Here is a 26,666-nt window from a genome sequence, read left to right as displayed (position 1 = left end):
TAACTCGCAATTGTGACTATATCTCACAATTCTGACTTTATAACACGCAATTGCGACTTTATCACACAATTCTGACTTTATAACACGCAATTACGACTATATCACGCAATTCTGACTTTATAACTCGCAATTGCGACTATATCATTAAATTCTGACTTTATAACTCGCAATTACGACTATATCACGCAATTCTGACTTTATAACACGCAATTACGACTATATCACGCAATTCTGACTTTATAACTCGCAATTGTGACTATATCATGCAATTCTGACTTTATAACACACAATTGCGACTATCACACAATTGTGACTATATCTCGCAATTCTGACTTTATAACACGCAATTGCGACTTTATCACACAATTCTGACTTTATAACTCGCAATTGCGACTATATCACGCAATTCTGACTTTATAACACGCAATTACGACTATATCACGCAATTCTGACTTTATAAACTCGCAATTACGACATTACGACTATATCACGCAATTCTGACTTTATAACACGCAATTACGACTATATCACGCAATTCTGACTTTATAAACTCGCAATTACGACATTACGACTATATCACGCAATTCTGACTTTATAACACGCAATTACGACTATATCACGCAATTATGACTTTATAACTCGTAATTGTGACTATATCTCGCAATTCTGACTTTATAACACGCAATTGCGACTTTATCACACAATTCTGACTTTATAACACGCAATTACGACTATATCACGCAATTCTGACTTTATAACACGCAATTGCGACTATATCACGCAATTCTGACTTTATAACACGCAATTACGACTATATCACGCAATTCTGACTTTATAACACGCAATTGCGACTTTATCACACAATTCTGACTTTATAACACGCAATTACGACTATATCACGCAATTCTGACTTTATAACACGCAATTGCGACTATATCACGCAATTCTGACTTTATAACACGCAATTACGACTATATCACGCAATTCTGACTTTATAACACGCAATTACGACTATATCACGCAATTCTGACTTTATAACTCGCAATTGTGACTATATCATGCAATTCTGACTTTATAACACACAATTGCGACTTTATCACACAATTGTGACTATATCTCGCAATTCTGACTTTATAACACGCAATTGCGACTTTATCACACAATTCTGACTTTATAACTCGCAATTGCGACTATATCACGCAATTCTGACTTTATAACACGCAATTACGACTATATCACGCAATTCTGACTTTATAAACTCGCAATTACGACATTACGACTATATCACGCAATTCTGACTTTATAACACGCAATTACGACTATATCACGCAATTCTGACTTTATAAACTCGCAATTACGACATTACGACTATATCACGCAATTCTGACTTTATAACACGCAATTACGACTATATCACGCAATTATGACTTTATAACTCGTAATTGTGACTATATCTCGCAATTCTGACTTTATAACACGCAATTGCGACTTTATCACACAATTCTGACTTTATAACTCGCAATTGCGACTATATCACGCAATTCTGACTTTATAACACGCAATTACGACTATATCACGCAATTCTGACTTTATAACACGCAATTACGACTATATCACGCAATTCTGACTTTATAACTCGCAATTGTGACTATATCATGCAATTCTGACTTTATAACACACAATTGCGACTTTATCACACAATTGTGACTATATCTCGCAATTCTGACTTTATAACACGCAATTGCGACTTTATCACACAATTCTGACTTTATAACTCGCAATTGCGACTATATCACGCAATTCTGACTATAACACGCAATTGCTACTTTACATCACGCAATTCTGACTTTATAACACGCAATTCTGACTTTATAACACGCAATTGCGTCTATATCACGCAATTCTGAAATAAAGAGACAGAATTGTGAGATAAAAAGTCGCAATTACCTTATTATTTATTATTCTGTGGCAGAAACAAGCTTCCATATTGACTTCAAATTTTGGAAAATTATATTAATTTAAAATTTAATTTATTGTACATGACAATGAACTGTTTAAATGCATTTTTATCATGGTCTGTCTGAATACTCAATTCTGATTGGCCGGAAGGTGTCTACTAAAACCACACAGGTAGTTCCAGCCAGTTTAATCACCGTTTTATATCAATACGCTGCTTTTCATTTAAGCTACACACGCATATGTCACACAACAGAGATCGCAGATCGCACTGCACACACAGACACAGGAGCACGGAAACTTTTATTAATTTAAATAGCTTCTTTGCTACTGAATTTCTAATATTTCTCCACTACGAGGGGGAGACTCGCTGTTTTTGAAGTAATTAAACTTGCAGCTTTATTGTTAGTGGACAGAGGCCAATCAATCAGATCAATGTGTGATCGTCAACAAGTGGATCTCTGAGCTGAGTGAGTGAGTGAGTGGAGGCGGGGCTCATTTGCATATTCATAGAACCATGTCGAGTTACATTCAAGCTGCTTTAAAGCATGAAGACATTTTTTTTTTAAAGGAAAAAAACGTTTTAAAATCTAATTTTGGAGATCAAAGACGAGTTTTAAGGATTATTGACTACAGGGGGACTTTATTGAATTAGGGATGTCAATTTACATAAATTCCTATAGTCCATCGTTGTTCCATCAATTAACCGATTAATCCTTAACCATAACCTCTTAAATCCGAAGCGAGGGTGGCATTACTAAGTCATCATGTTACTGAACAATCACTTGCTTAACACAGCTGTCGTTTTAAAGCTTAGATGCTTGGCTTTACAGTGAATATAGGGAATACGACCATCACTTAAGAAATGCTTTTAATTTTCTGACATATTAAAAGTGCTCGATTTTCATAGCATGAAAAAAAATCTGCTTTACATGAAAATGTGTTAAATCATATTACGTGACAGAGAGACTTGTGTCATATATCGCTGAACTAGCCGAATACAACAAGCGTGTTTTGTTTCTGTTAGAGACCAAACTATCTCAAGTATTTGTATGAGAAATGCTCACGTAAACAGTATACACGATGCTTTTGCGCATCGTTTTGGTTTGTAACTTCACAAAACACTAAACCATCAGTAAACACTAGTAAATAGTAGATCGCATATCTTTAATTTAAAGCAGGTGGTCTCGAACGAGCCTAAAATATTATAATATAGGATAGGCTAATATGATAAAGCAAAAGCAATAGGATTTCTGGGATCAGATCGTGAAATTCAAATGTAGTCGCGATTTCGGACGTTGTTTAGCCTATTCTATGTAGGCTACTTTTATTGTAAAATAAGTAGCCTAGTTCTTATGTTTAGTAAAATCAATCGTTTGGAGGTTTTTTTTTTATTTTATTTTTTTTACCCTTGGTTAATTATGTTTAGAAATAAACGGCTAGCCTAATTAATCCATTGCATGTCTTGAAGACGTTAATACATTTAGAATACGTTAACTATAAAATCATTTAATGCACAGCTAACCACGGATTATGCCTTGCATATAAGTGTAAGTGAAGAAAATGGAAATATAAAGACTTTTGCTTTCTCAAATTCTGTGTCGAAGTTCCTAAAGGTACATGATGATGGAAAAAATATGAGATAGGAGGAAAATAAATCAATGCTTTGAAAGGGACAGTTCACCTAAAAATCTGCATCTATTCAGGTCAGTTCAATTCACATTTCTTTGTACAGCGCTTTTCACAACAAGTACCGTTTTATATATTAGGTGTGTGTCAAGTTATGTGTTTCAGAAGTGTACATCTCATCACTCGGTTATACGTCATGTATTCATTTTTAGGCAGAAACAATGAGCTCATAAAAGTAATTACTATCATCTGCCACCATTTACTCCTCATGTGTGTTTTCAGGAACACTCTTACTGAAAAAAATGTCCAATGGGTTTCAATAAAGAATTCTTTATGCCATAAAAGGTCTGATTAAATAAATAAAAATGACAGATTTTTTAAAATTCAATGAAATGAATGTACTATAGTTTGATAATGTTTTTATTTTTTTTATTTTTTTTAGGGGATTTATGGTACTAAATTATAATTATGCAACAGTTATAATCCACTCATTCACTTTTTTTGAGCACAGACCTAAAAATTAAATTTCCAAATTAAAATGTGTTAAATATTGAATGCTTTGGAGCACAGACTAAAGTTTGGTTTAAAGACTACACCTGGCAGATTATTGCTGAACAAAATGCACAAAAATACTATTTTTAAACACGTTTTACTCTAAAACTGTGAGAAAATCAAAGCCATTAATCTAAACAACTTGTGCTCCAAGTTTGAGCCTGATATCTCAATAAACGAGCTTTCAGTGATATCTGCAGTACCGGACGCGTCCACTAGAGGAACTTCATCTCACGTTCATTTCCAATGTTAGTGATAAAGTATGTTTATGAGTTGCTTAATTCATACAATTGAATGTAGAACCTTTTCTTCTGAGAGTGTGAGGAGTTTTTATTTCTCTAACTGAACTTTTTCCAAATAAAACATTTTCTTGAGCATATTGTTGTAATTGATCATTGATTTACAGGTTTGTCTTCACCTTTCATCCTGTTAGTGTTTAAACCCCGTTAACAAACACAAGTCTTTTATTTTATTTCTGTTTAATTTCTATTTGTTTTATATCTGTTCAATTATGAAAGCTTGTTTCCGCCACAGAATAAAAACAAAAAGTTGTTTTTTCATTTAACAATTCTGACTATTTCCTCTGAATTGTGGCGTATAAACTTGCAATTTTTGGAGTTATACAGTCTAAACTGCGAGATTAGAAACTGCAAGTCATAATTGTGAGATTAAAAAGTCACAAATAGCCTATACCTTTTTCATAATATTAATTTTATAACAAGCATCAATAGTTCAACAAAGTGTTATACATATTTTGATAAGCAAGTGATTATTATTATCATGTTTATTGATTATAATCTGACGGGCAATAATAAAAAACTAACAAAAGGCACTTCTTAATAATGACATCATCCTCCAGGAAGTGACATCATTAATTGGCGGGAATCAGAAGCACACACTTCGGTAAGTGTTGTCAGTGGATCTGACGAATTCTCCTTTCTTCCTCAGAATTATTGTCTTGTACAAAAATCTAAGCATTCTTACATCAAGATACATTTACTGGAGAAACAAAAGGACTTCAGATATTAGCTGTCTTGTTTAATGAAAACTATCAAAATGAAGTGAGTTTGAGCTAATAAATGAGTGTTTATAAAACATTGATGCCCTGATTTACTAGTCGGGTGCTAATATTCTGATTTAATAGTACTTTTTTATTTATTTATAATATAAAAGCGCCACCTGCGGGAAGATCAGGCACACACACACACACACACACACACACACACACAGAGGTCAGCTGATCTCCTGCATCATCGTCGTCGTCATCATCATCATCATCATCATGAGTCCATAGCAACTGTATTTGGGAGTGTTTGTGTGGCTGGCTGCGAGTCAGGCCGTTGCTGGAGATCATTTATGTTATTATATGCAAATGCGATGATATTTTAAGATGGCGGAGAAGCGTCGCGCGGGCGTCGCGATGTCGGGCAGCTGTGAGCGCGACGGCGCGTTCGCGTGTGAGTCTGGCGTGAGCGCGCTTCTCGGGTCTTCTCTGCTCACACTGTTGGAGTCCAGGCCGCGCGATCCCATCGGGTTCCTGGCCGAACACTTCGCGCATCTCTCGGCGCAGGATGATGACGCAGGCCCGGAGCACCAGGCCGTGAGTCGCGCGCTCTGGAACCTGAGTCTGGCGCATCACTCACAGAGGTCTGAAGTCTCTCTCTCTCTCTCTCTCTCTCTCTCTCTCTCTCTCTCTCTCTCTCTCTCTCTCTCTTTAAATTGACTTTCTTTTACACATTTTCACATTTTGTAAGTAAAACTTTAAACACAATAATAATAATAATAAAAACTTAAAAAAGGGCGTCATAAACATATGTTAATGCACTCTCTTATTACTGCTGAAAATTTTAATTCTTTTTTACTTTCTTTTTACTTTTCATTTTATGTCGATGTATTCAATGTAGTGCTGTTTCTTTTCTTGCAAAAAAAAAAAAAAAAACCCGCCATGACATTCACTTTCACCTTACAAAATATTATGTCCATATGGGATAAACAATAATTTTTGTATGATATTTGATTTGATTAATAACATTATATTATTGGCAAAATACTTTATACATAAATGTTTTTAAATCCCAACCTTTGTTTATTATATTCAGAAACAAAGTAAAATGATGCCCTCGCTAAAATGGAAAATCGAAGTGCAATAAAATGGTATAATCTGAATTTTTTATTTTCCCCTATTTATTATGATTTTTTTGGTATTTTTTATTTCTTTATTTGTGTTGAGCTTTACACGTCTGTATTTTCTTTGTATAATAACTGTTTTGTGCCATTTTGTTGTATTCAGATTTTGTATTTATTCAGTAAATAATAATAATAATAAAAAACTCCCACTGTGACAGGGATTTTGTTTTTTTATTTGCTTATTTCTTTTGTAATCAACTAAAAACATAAAACTTTTTATGCGTTTTGGCCATTCGTTTACACGACAACAGCGTTTTTTTTATGCCTGAAAACGCAAACTTTTGAAAACAGGTTTCAAAGTGCAAGTTTTTGAAAACGGTCTCCGTCTAAACGACAAAAAACGCGAATCTCTGAAGACGATGACGTAATGCATATGCGTATTACGTGTTCAATCTATAGTGTTTCATCGCCATCTACTGGCCTGGCAGCAGAATACAGCGTTTTTAGTCGTTTAGCGGATCCGTGTGAATGGGGATCATTTTGACAATAGGGGCTTCTGCACTGGAGGAACCTCTTCATAGTTCCTAGAACTATTGGCGGAAGTTCCCGGATGGTGTGCGCGGAAAACTCAAAGGAAAAACTTCTCCGTTTTAAGCATATCGTTATCGTGTAAACGCACCCTCAGTTTGAGCTCTTGATTCTGTCTTCCCCTGCAGATCAGCGTTCAACAGTAACACGCGCACGGCGTTCGATCTCCTGACCCGTGATCGCGGTGCCGGTGTCGTCGGGGTCCGCGGGCGTCTCTACACCGAGATGCTCCGGTGCCTGTGCAGCGAAGGCGGACTCTCCGGCTCCACCGCGGCTCCGCTCCTGCGCCGCGTCCAGTGCCACGACCACGAGTCCGTGCCCTTCGAGCTCTTCCGGCAGGGCGTTCTGACCTGCTCCGTGTTCTCCGACTACATCCGGGCCTCCCAGTGCCTGTACGGGTCGGTGGCGAGCGCTTCGGACCGGCCGGCGGAGAGAGCGCTGGGTCAGGCGGTGCTGGAGACGCTCCGGGAGGCGCTGGAGGAGGCGGATGGGGACGACGTGGGCCGGTACCTGGAGGCCAGCGCCAAGATCTCTCCCGGTAAAGTGGCGAAGGCCATGGCGGAGGCTCATCCCGGGAATCAGCAGGATAATCCCGTCATGGACGCGCAGGAGTTTGAAGACGCCGCCGCCGCGCTGTTCATCGCTCGAGTGCGAATGGTGACCTGAGTGGGAAAAAAGAGTTGTATTTCTGTCTTGTTTTCCAGCACAAATATCCAAACATTCTTAAATCAAGATACATTAAATGGAGACTAGGGCTGTCAATCGATTAAAAAAATGTAATTGCGATTAATCGCATGATTGTCATGAGTTAACTCGTGATTAATCGCATGATTGTCATGAGTTAACTCGCGATTAATCGCATGATTGTCATGAGTTAACTCGCGATTAATCGCATGATTGTCATGAGTTAACTCGCGATTAATCGCATGATTGTCATGAGTTAACTCTCGATTAATCGCATGATTGTCATGAGTTAACTTGCGATTAATCACATGATTGTCATGAGTTAACTTGCGATTAATCGCATGATTGTCATGAGTTAACTTGCGATTAATCGCATGATTGTCATGAGTTAACTTGCGATTAATCGCATGATTGTCATGAGTTAACTCGCGATTAATCGTACATTTTTTATTTGTTCTAAATGTACCTTAAATTAATACTTTTCAAGTTTGTAATGCTCTAATCAACATAGGCATGGATAAATATGGATGCTTTATGCAAATGTATGTTTATTATTGAAACCATAGTCAACATAGAGCATGAAGACGAGACATGTTTCAGAGGTCATAGATGTTTTTCAGAGAACTTGTTCATGTCTATTAGACACATGAAGAAAGAACAAAGAAATACCAGGTTCCCATTACTTCTCTTTCTTTGCACTGAGCAATTTACTAACACAAACATATTTAGATTTTTGCATGACAGTTCTTCTGAAAATGCTAAATGTACATTTATTATTTATTATTACATTAGTTTGTCTCTCTCTGTGCCCATTTTGATGAAGCTAAATTCTCAATAAAACTGTTTTCATTGGTATATTTTACTGTTTCTGTTGTCAAACAACGGAATGAATATGAAATAGTGACTGAAACGCGACCCATTACATAACTAGCTCTCCCTTCTAAGATGTTAATCCTGAAACACAAAAATCCTGATAATCGAGCCTGTGATGAAATCAAATACACATAAGATAAAGACAATATCTGTGCTGTGATTTCAACTATACTTGCATGTAAAATTAGAGAAGCAACATAATATCTGTTTAACTGAATTAAAGCGCTGCTCCTATTGGCGCGAGACTGGGAGAGCAGTATCGGCGTTGAAAATTGTCATAATTTAATGAAGTTAAATGCTTTTGCACCACACAATCTCTAAAGTGAGTCTATGACCTTATACACCAGTCCGTATTTTAATGCTGTGAAAATCCGACTCCCCCTGGAAAACCCATCTTGTTTTTTAGCAGTTTTTTATTTATTTAAAGGGCACCTGACCACAAAGCGATTGCTCCAGCTACTTTAATTGTAGGCTATATCCATAAGCTATGTAAGATGTAAAATTGAAAGAATGAATGAAATAAATAATGCTTTTTGGGGCCCTAATGTGCTGGAAAATAACTATTAATTTAAAAAAATGTCTAAGGTTTCTTTACATTCTTAGCTTTAAGTGTCAATTATCACTAATAATTTGTTTTATTTATATTTTTAAGACGCAATTAAACAAAAACCAAACAAGCAAAAAGACAGGTATTTGCCTCATATACACAAACGATAAGTTCAGTTAAATTAAGTGAAATTAACAGTTTTGTTTTGATAGTTTTATTTATGATAGTTTTGTTTCGAAGTTTATATAGTTTGAATCGATCTGCCATGTTTGTTTTTTTTCTTTTTTGTTTTTTGCATCTTTTATTCACTTTCTGATAATTTATTTAAGTGTAGACAAAGCTTCCATGCAGGATCTGGGTGCTTGTGTGAAAAATCGATCGATAAACGGATATGGCAAAGGAAGTGCATTTAAACTCGCTTGCGCGTGCACGCGAAGGGGAGTGCGATTTGTCCGGGGAGTCAGATTTCGGTACAACAGGTGTACCGGCGATTCTCAGAAACTAAATAAGGTTTGGGCGCTTTTTTGAAGGGAAAAAATCGCTAAAGGGGTCTGCAATGTCGCTAAGTTGGCAACACTGTGTATCTCCATTTCTCCAACTACGGGTTGGGCCACGGGTCAAACAGAAAATACGCTTCGTTAATCGCGTGTTAAAAAATTTAGTGCCGTATGCCGTTAATATGATTTTGCGTTAACGCGTTTGACAGCACTACTTGGAGACACATAATGACTGAAGGTGTTAGTCTTGGAAAATGTATCAAAATGAAGTGAGTTTGTGCTTAAAACAAGAAGAAAAATCTGCCAATGGGGGTCAGAAAAATAAAATTTTCATTTTCATACGTTTCAGAAAACAAGACTTAAAGTATTTCTCTGTCTTATTTTCCAGCACCAATATCCAAACATTCTTAAAGCAAGACCCAGACAGCAACATAGTGTCGGTCCAGATCCGGTGCATGAGGATTCAACGCTTCCCTGATGTGGGTCGGATCTGGGCCGACACTATGTTGCCGTCTGGGGATGCATTTACTGGAGAAGCAAAATGGCTGATGATGTTACACTATATTGCCAAAAAGTTTTGGGACGTCTGCCTTTACACGCACATGAACTTTAATGACATGCCATTCTTAATCTGTAAGGTTTAACATGGAGTTGGCCAGTCCTTTGCAGATCTAACTCTTCTGGGAAGGCTTTCCACAAGGTTTAGGAGTGTGTAGCGTAAGCTTAGGGAAGAGCAGACGCTTCTTGTGGTTCAAACAAACTCAAGCTCCTCCCACATTTCTTCTCAAAAATAATCCGTGACCGGTGTTTTGTTTTGCTCTATCCTCTGTTTCCGCGTTCATAAATACGGAATGTGTCGGGTCAGAGGTCACTCATCATGCGCCGGGTCAGAGGTCACTCGTCATAGGTCGGGTCAGAGGTCACTTGTCATGCGTCGGGTCAGAGGTCACTCGTCATAGGTCGGGTCAGAGGTCACTCATCATGCGCCGGGTCAGAGGTCACTCGTCATAGGTCGGGTCAGAGGTCACTCGTCATGCGTCGGGTCAGAGGTCACTCGTCATAGGTCGGGTCAGAGGTCACTCGTCATGCGTCGGGTCAGAGGTCACTCGTCATAGGTCGGGTCAGAGGTCACTCGTCATGCGTCGGGTCAGAGGTCACTCGTCATAGGTCGGGTCAGAGGTCACTCGTCATGCGTCGGGTCAGAGGTCACTCGTCATAGGTCGGGTCAGAGGTCACTCATCATGCGCCGGGTCAGAGGTCACTCGTCATAGGTCGGGTCAGAGGTCACTCATCATGCGCCGGGTCAGAGGTCACTCGTCATAGGTCGGGTCAGAGGTCACTCATCATGCGCCGGGTCAGAGGTCACTCGTCATAGGTCGGGTCAGAGGTCACTCATCATGCGCCGGGTCAGAGGTCACTCGTCATAGGTCGGGTCAGAGGTCACTCATCATGCGCCGGGTCAGAGGTCACTCGTCATAGGTCGGGTCAGAGGTCACTCGTCATGCACCGGGTCAGAGGTCACTCGTCATAGGTCGGGTCAGAGGTCACTCATCATGCGCCGGGTCAGAGGTCACTCGTCATAGGTCGGGTCAGAGGTCACTCATCATGCACCGGGTCAGAGGTCACTCGTCATAGGTCGGGTCAGAGGTCACTCGTCATGCGTCGGGTCAGAGGTCACTCGTCATAGGTCGGGTCAGAGGTCACTTGTCATGCGTCGGGTCAGAGGTCACTCATACGTCGGGTCAGAGGTCACTCGTCATAGGTCGGGTCAGAGGTCACTCATCATACGTCGGGTCAGAGGTCACTCGTCATAGGTCGGGTCAGAGGTCACTCATGCGTCGGGTCAGAGGTCACTCGTCATAGGTCGGGTCAGAGGTCACTTGTCATGCGTCGGGTCAGAGGTCACTCGTCATAGGTCGGGTCAGAGGTCACTCGTCATAGGTCGGGTCAGAGGTCACTCATCATGCACCGGGTCAGAGGTCACTCGTCATAGGTCGGGTCAGAGGTCACTCGTCATGCGTCGGGTCAGAGGTCACTCGTCATAGGTCGGGTCAGAGGTCACTTGTCATGCGTCGGGTCAGAGGTCACTCATCATACGTCGGGTCAGAGGTCACTCGTCATAGGTCGGGTCAGAGGTCACTCATCATACGTCGGGTCAGAGGTCACTCGTCATAGGTCGGGTCAGAGGTCACTCGTCATGCGTCGGGTCAGAGGTCACTCGTCATAGGTCGGGTCAGAGGTCACTTGTCATGCGTCGGGTCAGAGGTCACTCGTCATAGGTCGGGTCAGAGGTCACTCATCATACGTCGGGTCAGAGGTCACTCGTCATAGGTCGGGTCAGAGGTCACTCTTCCGCCGGAACTAGACTCGCGTACGGTCATAACCGGAAGCCAGTGATTATAGTTTATAAAGTTATAAATATAGATATTTTTCTTACAAAAACGCTTTCAGAAGGCCTTTACTAAAGGGATACTCCACTTTTTTTGGAAATAGGCTCATTTTACAACTCCCCCAGAGTTAAACAGGTGAGTTTTACCGTTTTCGAATCCATTCAGCCGATCTCCGGGTCTGGCGGTACCACTTTTAGCATAGCTCATCTCTCAAAAAAATGACCAAAGAGTTTCGATATTTTTTCCTATTTAAAACTTTTGTAGTTAACAAACATGTGAATGTTCACGGTGCATTTTATGCAAACAACTTTAATCGTAGTTGTAACTCTATATTTACAGTAGGCATAATTGTCATTGCGTATGTGTATGCAGCATGAGTCAAATACAATCTTCTGTTCGTGAACAGTTGTATTTCATTCATTAATCTGACTATGCGTCCGTGCATTTAATTGCCATTGGCTCGTGTGATAGTAATATGGATCTTAGTAGTATTTTAAGTGATAATTGATTCTATAAACAACTATAAAAGATAAATTTCGTCTTTCTCCAGCTCCCTGCACCGGGCGTAATGCGAAACCGGAAGTGTCTTAGCATACCCTCACTGATCCGAAATCCAAAATGGCGGCTACGTGCAACTAGCGAATAGGAACATGACGTAATTTTGGTCTTGAATCGAAGTATTACATGTCTGCCATCTAGTGGTAGGGAATACAAATGAGATATTACACCATATTAGGATCTACAGCCTGTTTTATTAAGTATGACGTCTTGTCGCAATTTTGCAACTTTGGCGCTTAGAGGGTTAATAATAATACAGAAATAAAAAAAGACTAAAATGTACCAGCAATGAAGGAAATTGAGCTTTTTTAAAATATGTATCTTAAAAAAAATGTTACTGAATTCACTTTAAGGATTTTTTTTTTTAGAAAACACTGAACTTAAAGAATGCTGTATTTATGTGATTTATTTAAAACACAAGTTAAACAAGTGGACAATAATACAAAAGAATCACTGAAATATATATAATATACCAGCAATGCAGGAAATTGGGAGCTTTTTTTATCTTGTATCTAAAAAATTGTTACTGAATTCACTTTAAGATATTTATCAGCAAGTTCTGAACTTAAAGAATACTGTATTTATGTGATTTATTTAAACACAAGTTAAACAAGTGGACAATAATACAAAAGAATCTCTGAAATATATATAATATACCAGCAATGCAGGAAATTGGGAGCTTTTTTTATCTTGTATCTTAAAAATTGTTACTGAATTCACTTTAAGATATTTATCAGCAAGTTCTGAACTTAAAGAATACTGTATTTATGTCATTTATTTAAAACGAGTTAAATAAGTGGACAATAATACAAATTAATCACTGCAATATACCAGTAATAAAGGAAATTGGGAGCTTTTATAAAATATATATCTCGTATCTAAAAAATGTGTTACTGAATTCACTTTAAGGTATTTATCTAACTAATACTGAACTTAAAGAATGCTGTATTTAATGTGACGTATTTATGTAAACGTGGGTTTTTGAAGTTCTTAAAAATGTTGTTTTTAATTGCACTAAATGATGGAGTGTGTGTTTTTGTGTGTCCGGTTTAAGATCTGGATCAGAATTGCTGTTTTATTGACAATCTCCAGCACTTTCCCCAAAAAACATTTGTTTTATTTTTTTGTAACACTTTAAAATGGCACTTCATGCTCTTTGGTACATGGTGTTTCTATATGATCTCCTGCTTAAATGCAATTAAACGCCATTTTCTTGGTTTGACTGAGTATTTTTCCTTTATCTTTCTGACGTTATCTTGTGCTTTTTTAGATTGTTTTCCATTCAAATTTTATGTTTATTATCATTGCATAACAGAATAATAACAACATACACATACAGGTGGATCACAATATACTCATCTATCTATTACATTCATAATAGCATCAAAGGAAACAGAAAGAAAAACAATAAAATACAAATAATTTACAAAACAATCCACAAAGAAAAGGATTTAAAAATTCTATACATCCATTTTGCTTTTTTATTTCTTGCCTTTTTAAGGCCCCAATATAAATAATATAATGTTAGGTTTATTATAAGTCCATTTCTGTTTGTGTACATGGTATTTTTCATACATAATTATTAAGTTAAACACCAAATTTTGTTCCAAACACATTTATATCACAAAATTATATCTTTAATCTTTACAGTTTTCCATCCAAACATTTCCAGTTTCATCAAACTCTCCATGACAGCAGAAACACTGGTCCATAAATGACTAAATCAACTCGTGTTTCAACATCAATCAACACATGTTTCATTGCTTTTGTGATTCAATGCAAAAGTGTTATTTATTAAGTGTAAGGAAAACCCCTTCTTCTTGATATGAATTTACCGTAGTTTTGATGAATTGCATAAAAATACAGTTAATAAATAATGTTCACCTGGTCTAAATTACAGTGCGCATGAATAATACTCTGTAAACGATAAGTAAATGCATATGCTAATAGTAATAAGTCTAAACGTAAATGCACAGGGTACAATATGTAAATATCGATCTTTTGCATGCAAATAATCTGTGACGTCACGTGATTTCTGAAACAGGATCACTGTGTCCCTCTAGCGGATGCAAACGGGAGAAAAACACGTCAAGGAACAGACCCTTATTTATTATCCTACATGAAATATGTTTATGCATAAATATAAATGCATTTATTGTTTTAATTCCACGCAGTCAGTAAATATCATTTCGGGAGTAACGGGGATCAAACGCGTCGGAATGTGAGTTCGTGTTAAGTTTCGTTTCTCAGAAAGTTCTGCCCATCATGATTAATCTGTCCAAGAACACTGAACCGACACACACACACACACACACACACACACACCCTGAGGAACAAGCAGAAAACATGTCCAACCAAGGTAATCAAAGATCCGTTATTAATTTGCATTATTACTTTATCGTTGTATTTAGCAATTCAGGATTTGTTTGTTTTGATCATTGTTTATCTTCCCCAGTGAACTAAATCAAGATTTGCTGGAAATAATTGAAATATATGTTTATCAATATTAATCATCTACCTAGCAAACAAAAACATATTTTCAGAACGTTTTCCCATTAAGTTATGAAAACATTATTTCTTGTTCTATGAACGATTAAAACATGCAGTTCATTAAATGTTACTCTTACAATAGAAGTGTATTCAGGTGTGCTACTACTAGACTTCTTTTAAACTAAAATTAATAAAATATACTTTCAGTCTATTCATGTAGGGTTAGGCTACTTCTCAGAAATATCATTTATGCACTTAAGTAAATATAAAAAGTCTAAGTATGATCGAGATATAATTTAGTATGCTGAATAATTGGCTTGTAGGTGTGTTTACCAGTGGCGACGTGTAATTTGAACTGGGTGGGACTGTGTGTGTGTGTGTGTGTGTGTGTGTCTGTGTGTGTGTGTGTGTTTTGTGTTAATATACAAACAAACTATAGCGGTCATTCACATACATCGGCAATGACGTTGCTGCTCATGTGGGTTCAGAAACCACAAGGATTTCATCAAAAATATAACTAACCTAACTTATTATATAACTAAGTGACATGGCATCTCACATTTAAGCAATAAATTCAATCCGAATAAAAAGACACTGTATGCTATTATCAGCTATTACCAAACAGTAACCTATTGTTTAATGCAGCCTCAGATTATAATTGCATAAATTATGTTAAGAGATTAATGTTTTAAATATAACATTTTAATGTAGAAAGATTAAATGATTGGAAAATTTAAATAATAGGTTACTTTAGAAATATGAAACTAAAACTGCCAGTAGGTGGCGTGTTAATTAGTGAGTGTAATCATAAACCCTTGTGCGTCAATTAAAAAAAAAGTTACACATAGATCATCAAAATTTGACATTTAAATTCATGAAAATTGTTTATGAACATTATTTTATATAAATTCTGTATTTTATGAAACATGTTGAAAATGCTAGAAAAGCAAAGCCATACATTTAAACAAGTTGTGTTCCCAATTTGAGGTTGATCTCTCAAAAAATGAGCTCTGAATGAAAAAAATCAGTAATATTTTGTTTGGGTGCAGTACTTCAGTCCTCCACTAGGACACAGTGGTTGGATTTGGGATTTGCAGTAGAGTTTTTCTCTCTCAAACATTACATGTACACACACACTTCCCGGAATGCTTTGCGGGCGCGTCAGTCGCTCGACGTCACCCATAGGAATATAGTGGAGTGCGGCGCGACAGAAGTGTCGCATGGACAAGTGGATCTATGAACGGACCAATGTTCAGTACCGTAACGGACGCGACGCGACTGAGACGCCACAACGTCAATCAAAAATCACAGCCAATCAGAACAGTGTGTAGGCGGAGTCTCGCGGGAAGTGCACAGCACTAGAGAGTAATCTTGACGGCACTCAAGAAAATGGATAAGTAGCTACATAAAATTCACAAAATATTACACCATTTTAAAAAATACATAGGCTACTGAGTTACTAAAACAATCTTTGTCAAAGAATACACTTGTTTGTTCACAGTTTGAACGTTCTTGTTTCCAAATTTGTTTAATTTCAAGATCTGAGGTGAATTATCCATTGCTGCTTTTACAGCCTCAAAGCTGGAGCACTAAATGATATTCAGAGTCACATTACATGCTTTTAACATTAAATAAAGCACATAAACAGTACCTGAGATCATCATTGCCACACTTTGTATTTGTTGTTCCATCGCGACGTGTCGTGGAAATTCTTTCTAGACTATAATTGGAAGACAGTCGGAGATCTCAAAAGTTTAACAAGTATAAGTTTATTTCTCGCAAGAAAGGCAGTTCACACAACAGGCAGAGTATGAAATGAGAAGCGCGCTGACTTCCCTTTTTGCCCAGTTTATATACACCCAAACTCACCATATCTACCCCTCTCTTTCTTATCCTCCTAGTACCAGAGCTTCTTTTTCTACTGTTCGACCCCGTGTACCGTTGTTATCTTTATTTCTATTTTCACACATATATAGTCTAACACCCCTTTGCTATACGCACACACACACACACACACACACATATGTCATTCTAAAAACTCCAAAGTATATATTTTCACTCTTAGTGCAAGCAAGCTTATCTGTATTTAGAAAGAACAAACTGTTCTTTCTGCAAATGTCCTTTTGACCTCGTTCTTCAGCAGTAAGGAAGAAGATGATCAGAATCAGAATCAGAATCAGAAAGAGCTTTATTGCCAAGTATGCTTGCGCATACAAGGAATTTGTCTTGGTGACAGTAGCTTCCAGTACACATACAATATAAAGTGACAAGACAAGTGACAAGTCAGATGATATGCAACTTGCAGTTTCTTTAACACCATATATGGTTTTAAGCTGCTTAAAATAAAAATTTCTATTACAGACGTCGCAGAAAAATAGAAACCATTTCTAAATTAGAATCGTCGCATGTCGCGCCTGGTTAGGACAAACACTCTGATTAACATGGAAAAGATACCTTTTACCGCATGTCGCAGCGTCGCGTCGCGTGTAGTTAGGTCGTGAAGCAACCATTACCCTCGGCTATTCAAAATGGTAAAATTTATGATCTTACAGTTTTTCTCGATTGTTTACACACATTTTCTGCTACTTGAGACACAATGACCACAACATGTAACTCATGCACCAACCCCCTGAGCCAATTCTGCTAAACTACAAGCACAATTCCTGCTTTACACTCAAATTGCAGTTCTAAAACACACTTTTTTCAAAACACTACACACAATTGTCTGCTTTTGGCACAATTTTCATGTAGAAAATCTCTTGTTTTCACAAGGAACACCCTGCCATTCAAATATGTACACTGACTCATCACATGGGCAAACACCCGTCACACAGTTTTACAATTAGCAATCAGAGCTTTAGCATAAAAGAGCAACAGGTGAGCTCTTCAACAGGTGAGCTCTTCAACAGGTGAGCTCTTCAACAGGTGAGCTCTTCAACAGGTGAGCTCTTCAATGGAGCAATGGATGCCAACATTGGATTTTTCTTTTTTTTACTGTAACTGTATACAGTAAATTCTTCTGTTGTTTTGTATGTAGACCACTGTATGTCCTACTTTGTGTTGGTTGGGATGTACACTGTGTTCATTGTTTTTGTGGGAAAAATAAAATATATTTGTTACCGTGTTCTGAGTATAAAAACAATATTCTCAGATATTTTACAACACACTTATGTATGTACTGTCTGTAGTAAGTGTAACACTGAACAAAAAAAAGGCCTAAGTCATTATGATGAATGGAGAAGAAGTGTTTTACATTGAGCACATCAGTGTTCAACTGGTTCTTATAAATGTCTATTCATATGATGGTTTGTGTGTGTCATTTGAAAACAAAATACCATTTTGAGAAGAAATAACATTGTTTTGAATGTAAAGTTTCATTTTGCAGGAGAATTGAGGGGTTTTGCCCATTGTGTGTTTTTTGGATTTGTGTGTAGAGTTCTGAGAATATGAGGCATGCTTTTAGGGCTGTCAACTTTAGTCGTTTAGTCGACTAATCGGTCGATGCCGTCTTGGTCGACTGACATTCTCATTGGTCGACCAGTTGCATTTTTTATTTTTTTTTTTCACCAATAAAGAAATTTTCATTGATTTACTCCTTCATATTTATTCCTTTATATTTATTCCTTTATAAGCAGTTATATATTACTGTATTCGAAATATAATTAGCCTATGTTTTATCCCCAACTTTAAATGCTTTAATTTAGGCTATTTTGTAACAGCGCCACAGTTTAGCGCACCACGAACACTCGGGAACCGCACCTGTGGCTGGCTGCACTGCTGCTTCGCGCTATGTAAGGAATATAGGTAGTTTTGCTGTATTCATTCAGTTAGAAACAGTGCTTAATTTGTAAAGTGGGAGGTCCCGGAGCGCAAAGGAAGGGTGGATCCGGCGATTTAAAACGGGGGTTGGAGGTAACGGAACAAGTAAGGAATAATTGACGACAGGCCGTTGAATTATTAGAAAAATAATGCACACCCGAGGTGGTAATGCGGTCACGACGCGAAGCGGAGTTATTAAATTGTTTAAATTATTATTAAATTGAACAAGCGCAACATTCAGCATTCAATCAAATATTTTAAAAGATGTAGGCTATTATTAATAATGTTATTTCAACATAATATCTCGTTATTTCGACATAATATGTGTGCGTGCAAGTTGCAACAAGCAAGATGTGCATAAATCCGGTGACGAGTGCATTGATTTATTAATAAACTAGTGTTTTCTGACAGTGTCGGCTGCAAATATGAAGTTGACGATCGCCATCTCCGTAGTGAACGAGCCTACAGAGAGAAATGCACATCATAATCAGAGAGTAGGCCTAGCCTACTGGTATTTCTTTTATCTTTTTGAATTATTTCGTTTAAAGACATTTCAAGCTTTGTGTATTTGATGTATTTCTCATGTCTGTGTGAGGCATACACTTAGTTTCGTTAAGTTAGGATGAGATGCGCTCCAGTTAATGTGCAATGTGACCGCGCGGGCGCCCGATTATATTGTCTGTTATACCGTAGCCTATTTGCTTCTTATTTATTACAAAACAAAACGAAAATAAACCTATAGGCCTTCCTTCTATACAGCCTATTATTAGGATTGTTTTTTAGGCTATTTGGGGTTTTTGTGTGTTTGTTTTAAAACGCCTAGATCGGCTGGACAAAAGTTAACCCATAGCTTTGAAAGTAAAGAAGAATATAAGTTACAGCCTGTATAAACGAGAGCTTTTGTTAGGTTTTTTCATTATTTGGCAATTTTAGCAGTTATATTTTTGTAGCGTGTGGTGTGGTCAGGTGCGCGATTGTGACTGTCACTATAGACCTAGGACAGAGCTCCTCACTTTGCAGTTAAAAAAAATCACTTAATTTTCAAAGAATTGTATTATTATTATAGTTTTATGTAGGCCTATTGTTGATTTTTTTTCATTGTTGTTTTATAAATGCTCTATGACAATTGTTTAATAAATGTTTTTTTTTAATTAATGTTTAATAAATGTCAAAACATCGCGTTTTTTATTTATTTATTTTTTTTAGTCGATTAATCGTTGGGCAGGACATGACTTTGGTCGACTAAGCATTTCTTTGGTTGACTACAGCCCTGTGTAAACAATTGAGAAAACTGTAATGAATGTAAATGCATGCATGAATATATCCACGTGTTTCGCAGGTTTAGAAAACAATTCCGCGTTGCGCATGTTATTCAGATGCTATTTTAAGGGCGCATGCTTGGCCATAATCAATGTAGACACAACGCACATACATTTATTCTCTCATCTACACAGAAGCAGCAGTTTTCATTTTTAGAAAACCATACATTATTACAAGGAACAATATTACCACACGAGGGAAATCATTGTTGTGTCCATGAAGATGTGAAAAAATAGGCATAAATCTAGCTTACACATTTACCCAAATTATTATACACCTGTTTAACCGAAGCTAATCTGGGTGTGTTTCTCCATCCCCAATGTCACTTCTCTGTGTTTTACGGCCCTGACGAGAACGTCGGTCTCCTCGGCTGTGAACCGCTCCTGGCAAATCCGCCGTTATAATAGCAATCCGCCATGGAACAAGCGCGCCTGCTCTTAAAGGGAATGTGAGATGTCGCTCTGATTGGTTTATTTCACGTTACGCCCAAACCACACCTATGAGTAATGAAGCGACTTCAGACCAACACATTTTAGATTTGCGTCGGAGAGTCGTTTATCCCGCCGGTATAATAGCAACAGCGCCCGAGAACCACCCACAAAGATACTTGCGTTTCGCGCTTGATACTTGCGTTTCAGATCATTAAAATAGTGTTACTGGAAGAACGTGTATTTCATAACTTTGAGAGATGTTCATGAGATCGTTCACCTTCAGCTGGGTTATTGTTCGTTTTCTCAACAGTTTGTTTTCTCCTCAGGAAACCCAACCGTGAGATGGAGACCCGCTGGAAACTCCCAAGCTTCATTTGACGACGATCATCACCAGCACACACTAAATCCAGCGCCGAAAGAACTGCGTCTGGTTCTGCTGGGAAAGACTGGTGCAGGGAAAAGCGCGACGGGAAACACCATCCTGGGAAGGAAGTGCTTTGATGACGGATTGAGCATGGGCTCGGTCACTAAAGAGTGCAAGAGAGAGAGTGCAACGGTGGACGAGCGAGAGCTGGTTCTTATCGACACACCTGGGTTTTTTGACACGGATTTGACAGATGACGAAATAAAACAAGAAGTAATGCGTTGCCTGGTTTTGTGTTCTCCGGGTCCTCATGCGTTTCTGCTGGTGGTGCCGATAGAGCGGTTCACAGAGGAGCAGCAGCGCACCGTAGAAATGATTCTGGAGATGTTTCAGGAGGACTTCACTCATCACACCATCCTCATATTCTCCCACGCGGATAAACTCAGAGGAGAATCCATTGAAAGGTTTGTTTCAAGACAACATCAGAAAGTGAAGGAGCTCGTGAAGAGATTTGGGAGGCGATTTGTGGCTTTTGACAACAAAAACTCTACAAACCCGGATCAAGTGAGTCGACTCCTGCAGAGAGTTGATGAGGTACTCGCTCGAAATCACAACCGTCACTTCACCAATCAAATCTCAGAGGTAATGCAGGAAGCACAGAGGATGATAGACGCAAAACTGCAAGCTGATAGGGCCAAAATAATGAAGAAAATCGAGGAGGAGGTCGGGAAAATGTCTGATGATCAATTACGTTCGTTTATTGCGTTCGTGAACAAAGAGAGGCACGACGCGCAGAGAAAAAAGACACGCATACAAGACCGGATTAAACAGATAGAGACGGATTTAAAGAAAGAAGAGCAGAATGCGCGACCGATCCCTGCGAGACTGGAGCGTTTCCGAGCATCTCTGGAGAGAGAGCAGGAGAACATGAGGAGATTTGAGGAACGAGAGAGGGAGGAGGAGGAGGATAGGCTGGAAAGAGTGGATAAAGAAAAGAAGGAGTTGGAAATCTGGGCTGAGGAAGAGAAGCTGAGGAGAGTGAATGAAGAAGTGAAGAACTTTGAGATTTTCTCAAAACGCAATATGAAGTTGTTGATAATGCTGTGTATGTTTATGCTGGGGGCCGGAGCTGCGTACGCTCCTGCGCTCCTGGCGTTCCTGTCCCCGGCGGCTCCTGTTGTCGAAGCCGGAATAGCCAGTGAGATTTTGGCCGCTCTGCTTGGTGCTGGAGCGGCGGAAGGAGGGAGTATCTTCGGGTCGGCCACTGTATTTGCAGTGAGAGCTGCATCTTTAAAGCTGGCGGCGATGTCGCAGTGCTCCATTCAGTGACACGTTTATGATCGACAACCAAGATGAGTTCACAAATCAAGATTATGAAGTTTTTTTCCCAGTATTAGCTAAGCTTGTTTGTATGGAAGCTTGTTTCCGCCACAGAATAAAACATTTTAAAAGAGCATTGCACGCAATTCTGACTTTATATCACGCAATTGTAACTTTATCACACAATTCTGACTTTATATTACGCAATTGCAACTTTATCACGCAATTCTGACTTTATATTACGCAATTGCGACTTTTCACGCAATTCTGACTTTATATCACACAATTGTAGCTTTATCACACAATTTTGACTTTATATTACGCAATTGCAACTTTTCACGCAATTCTGACTTTATATCACGCAATTGCAACTTTATCACGCAATTCTGACTTTATATTACGCAATTGCGACTTTTCACGCAATTCTGACTTTATATCACGCAATTGCAACTTTATCACGCAATTCTGACTTTATATTACGCAATTGCGACTTTTCACGCAATTCTGACATTATATCACGCAACTGCAACTTTATCACGCAATTCTGACTTTATATTACGCAATTGTAACTTTATCACACAATTTTGACTTTATATTACGCAATTGCGACTTTTCACGCAATTCTGACTTTATATCACACAATTGTAACTTTATCACACAATTTTGACTTTATATTACACAATTGCGACTTTTCACGCAATTCTGACTTTATATCACGCAATTGCAACTTTATCATGCAATTCTGACTTTATATTACGCAATTGCAACTTTATCACGCAATTCTGACATTATATCACGTAATTGCAACTTTATCACGCAATTATGACTTTATATTACGCAATTGCGACTTTTCACGCAATTCTGACTATATCACGCAATTGTAACTTTATCACACAATTTTGACTTTATATCACGCAATTGCGACTTTTCACGCAATTCTGACTTTATATCACACAATTGTAACTTTATCACACAATTTTGACTTTATATCACGCAATTGCGACTTTTCACGCAATTCTGACTTTATATCACGCAATTGTAACTTTATCACACAATTTTGACTTTATATCACGCAAAGGCGACATTATATCACACAATTCTATTGTGTTCACAATTCTATTGTGTTTTTTTCTATTTGTATAGCGCTTTTCACAACAGGTAGCCTACCGTTTAAAGCAGCTTTACAGAAAATTCATGTGTCTATATCAGAGGTGTGTGTCAAGTTGTGTGTTTCAGAAGTGTACATCATCACTCAGTTCCGTCATGTATTAATTTTTAGGCAGAAAACGAGCTCATTAAAGTAATTATTATCATCTGCCACCATTTACTCGCACTCATGTATGTTTTCAGTAACACTCTTAGAAAAAAATGTCCAATGGGTTTCAATAAAGAATTCTTTATGCCCAAAAAAGGTTAAATAAATAAAAATGACTGATTTTTTTAAATTCAATGAAATGAATCTATAGTTTGATAATGTTTTTTAAATTTTGTATTTTTAGGGGATTTATGGTACTAAATTATGCAACAGTTATAATCCACTTATTCACGTTTTGAGCACAGACAAAAAATTTTATTTCCAACTTAAAATGTGTTAAATATTGAATGCTTTGGAGCACAGACTGAAGTTTGGTTTAAAGACTACACCTGGCTGCAGATTATTGCTGATATGATTATGTTTATTATTATTAAGTAAAATGCACAAAAAATACTATTTTTAAACACGTTTACTCTAAAAAATGTTTTTGAGCCTGATATCTTATTAAATGAGCTTAATGCTTAATTAACGGTGTTTTTTGAATTGCTTAATTCTAAATTCAATGCTAAAATAGAACTTAGAAACTTTTCTTCTGAAAGTGAAAGTTTTTATTTCTGTAACTGAACTTTTTACCAAATAAAACATTTTCTTGTGCATATTGTTGTAATTGATCATTGATCTACAGGTTTGCCTTCAGTTTCTCCTTTCATCATGTTAGTGTTTAAACCCCGTTAACAAACAAAAGTCTTTTATTTTATTTCTGTTTAATTTCTATTTGTTTTATATCTGTTCGATAATGAAAGCTTGTTTCCGCCACAGAATAAAAACAAATAGTTGTATTTTTTCATTTCACAATTCTGACTATTTCCTCTGAAGTGTGGTGTATAAACTTGCAATTTTAACTGCGAGATTAGAAAAAAAAAGTCAGAATTGTGAGATAAAAAGTCACAAATAGCCTAACCCTTTTTCATATTCATTTTATAACAAGCTTCAATAGTTAAACAAAGTGTTATATATATTTTGATATGCAAGTGATTATTATTATTATTATCATGTTTATTGATTATAATCTGACGGGCAATAATAAAAAAAACTACGGGCAATAATAAAAAAAGGCAGTTCTTAATAATAGGCTTGTTTGAGATGCGCCTTGCCTCGCCTGAAATGTAGTCGAGAATAGGCGGCTGCAGTGAGAGGAGGAGTGAAACAAGTAATAAAAACTCAGTGAGTGTTTTAGCGCAATTTTCTGACGTCATGGGATCACAACACTAAGATATAGTCAATCTTTTCCTGGATTTTTTTTTTTTTTTTTTTTTTTTTTTTTGCGTTCCCGAGATTAGACCTTCCTTAACATAATGCCGAAAACCCGAAGTCTCTAGGTGGTCTGGTTGAGGAGTAGATAGAAGTGCAAGATTGGTGCGCACAGACAGAACAGAAATCATGAGTTAACAATCGCAATTTTGTCCGGTGGAAAATTGCGCTAAAAAGCGCAGGCAAGCCGGACAGATCTCTCTTCTCGCAGTGGATCTGACACCTGCGAGATCGCGCTTTTCCATTACCAGTAGGCTACCAGCTCGACTCGACTCGCCTCGACTCAGCTCGGCTCGGCTCGCTTTTCGCTCCGTTTTCCATTGCAGATAGTACCTCCACAATAGTACCTGGTCGTCATAGCGACGCCGCAGGAAACTGCCGTGACTTAATCTTTTACGCGAGACACACCCGCTACCCACACACACAGGACAATGGAGGAAATCGAGTGTATGTATGGCAAGCCATTTTAACATTTAAAAGCTAATTTTGACTATCCGGAATTAACATTGTAGATATCAACAATGTCTTTCTGACTAGTCGTAATTACATTTTGGATAGTTGGAATTGTCATTCAAGATATCTGTAACGTAATTGTGACTAGTCGAAACGACAGATAGAGATATCTGTAATTCAGTTTTGACTAGGCAAAACTGAATTACAGATATCTACAATGACCTCATTGAAAACGACATTCAACTCGTCACACATCTTAAATGACAATTGCAGATATCTGTAATTCAGTTTTGACTAGGCAGAATGAAAGTTAAAGATATCTCAAACGTCATTATGACTAGTGCAAATTATTGTGCATGACGTTGCTCTATTTTAGATAACGATTTCCCCTCCCCGCCATAATCAAAGAAAAAGTGGGTTCATTTCCTTATTTCTGTGAATGGAAGAAGAAAGAAGCAGTCATGGCGTTGGCTGTAATCGGAAAAAACACCAGAAAATGTTTTTTATATACAAATAAAAAAAAAGATATACAATATTTTATATACAAAAAAAAAAAAAAAAAAATGTTGCAATGCTATGTTTATGATCATGCTTAAAATTACGTAGGTTATTGTTGCCATAAGATTTATGCATGAAAGAGATTCACACTAATTCACTTTAATAAAGATGCTGACATGCATGCTATTCTTGCCATGGAAGTACAATAACATTAACTTCCTTAGATGAGAATAAAAGTTCTTAGTTCAGATTAGTTCTTATTTTTTATTTTATTTTTTCAGTTTGAAACAGTATCTAACAGCATTAAAAAGACGATTACAAACTCTGGTTGCTCCGACATGGTGCTAATCAGAGCTAATTACAAGTTAACCGTTAACAGGTGCTTATGTGATTTGATGATTTGAACAACATGCTCTGTGATGCGGGCCTAATTTGCATACAGATATCTGCAACGTCATTTGGCCTAGTCAAAACTTTAATTCAAGATATCTGTAATTACATTTTGACTAGGCAGAATGAAAGTTACAGATATCTCAAATTTCAGATATCTCTAATCAAAATTAATTTCAAGATATCTATAACTTGATAATAGATATCTCCAATTAAATTATGACTATCCCTAACTCCAGTTTGAGATATCTACAACGCCATTTTGACTAGTCAAAACTTAATTTAAGATATCTGAAAAGGAACATGTAGATATCTTGAATTGAGGTGAATTAAAGATATCTTGAACTGGAGTTATGACTAGTCAGAATCAAATTGAAGATATCTCAAACTAGAATTACAGATATCTACAATTCAATTGCAGATATCTGTAATTCACATAGATTCACATCTGCAACTGAACTGTAGATATCTGTAATGATAAACCCCATACAAATGAATGGCAAAGTGACGTCATTTGTCCTAGGAAGAATGTCTTTGTGCATATCTGAAATGACAATTATGGATAGGAAGAATGTAGTTGCGGATATCTGAAATGTTCTTTTTGACTAGGCAAA

At 37.5% G+C, this 26,666-nt stretch overlaps 2 protein-coding genes across 2 annotated transcripts in view; both read left to right on the top strand.

The window, feature by feature from the left end:
• Positions 1–24,049, top strand: part of LOC307161860 (GTPase IMAP family member 8-like) — a 31,115-nt gene extending 7,066 nt beyond the window's left edge. The window contains exons 3-4 of the mRNA XM_079876797.1: positions 14,652–14,760; positions 20,788–24,049. Coding sequence (XP_079732923.1) covers positions 14,652–14,760; positions 20,788–22,154 — 1,476 coding nt within the window. The 3' untranslated portion in view covers positions 22,155–24,049. The remainder of the gene's footprint in view (positions 1–14,651; positions 14,761–20,787) is intronic.
• On the top strand, positions 5,344–9,766 carry LOC307161980 (tubulin polyglutamylase complex subunit 1-like). The gene is made up of 2 exons (XM_079876993.1): positions 5,344–5,784; positions 6,981–9,766. Exons 1-2 carry the CDS (start codon positions 5,528–5,530, stop codon positions 7,516–7,518), a joined length of 795 nt encoding a protein of 264 aa, XP_079733119.1. The 5' UTR covers positions 5,344–5,527; the 3' UTR covers positions 7,519–9,766.
• Positions 24,050–26,666: the final 2,617 nt, after the last annotated feature.

The sequence above is a fragment of the Squalius cephalus genome (genome assembly GCF_949319135.1).
Source record: "Squalius cephalus genome assembly, chromosome: 7".
NCBI lineage: Eukaryota > Metazoa > Chordata > Actinopteri > Cypriniformes > Leuciscidae > Squalius > Squalius cephalus.
The sequence above is the reverse complement of the archived record's forward strand: the minus strand, read 5'-3'. Positions and strand labels throughout refer to the sequence as shown.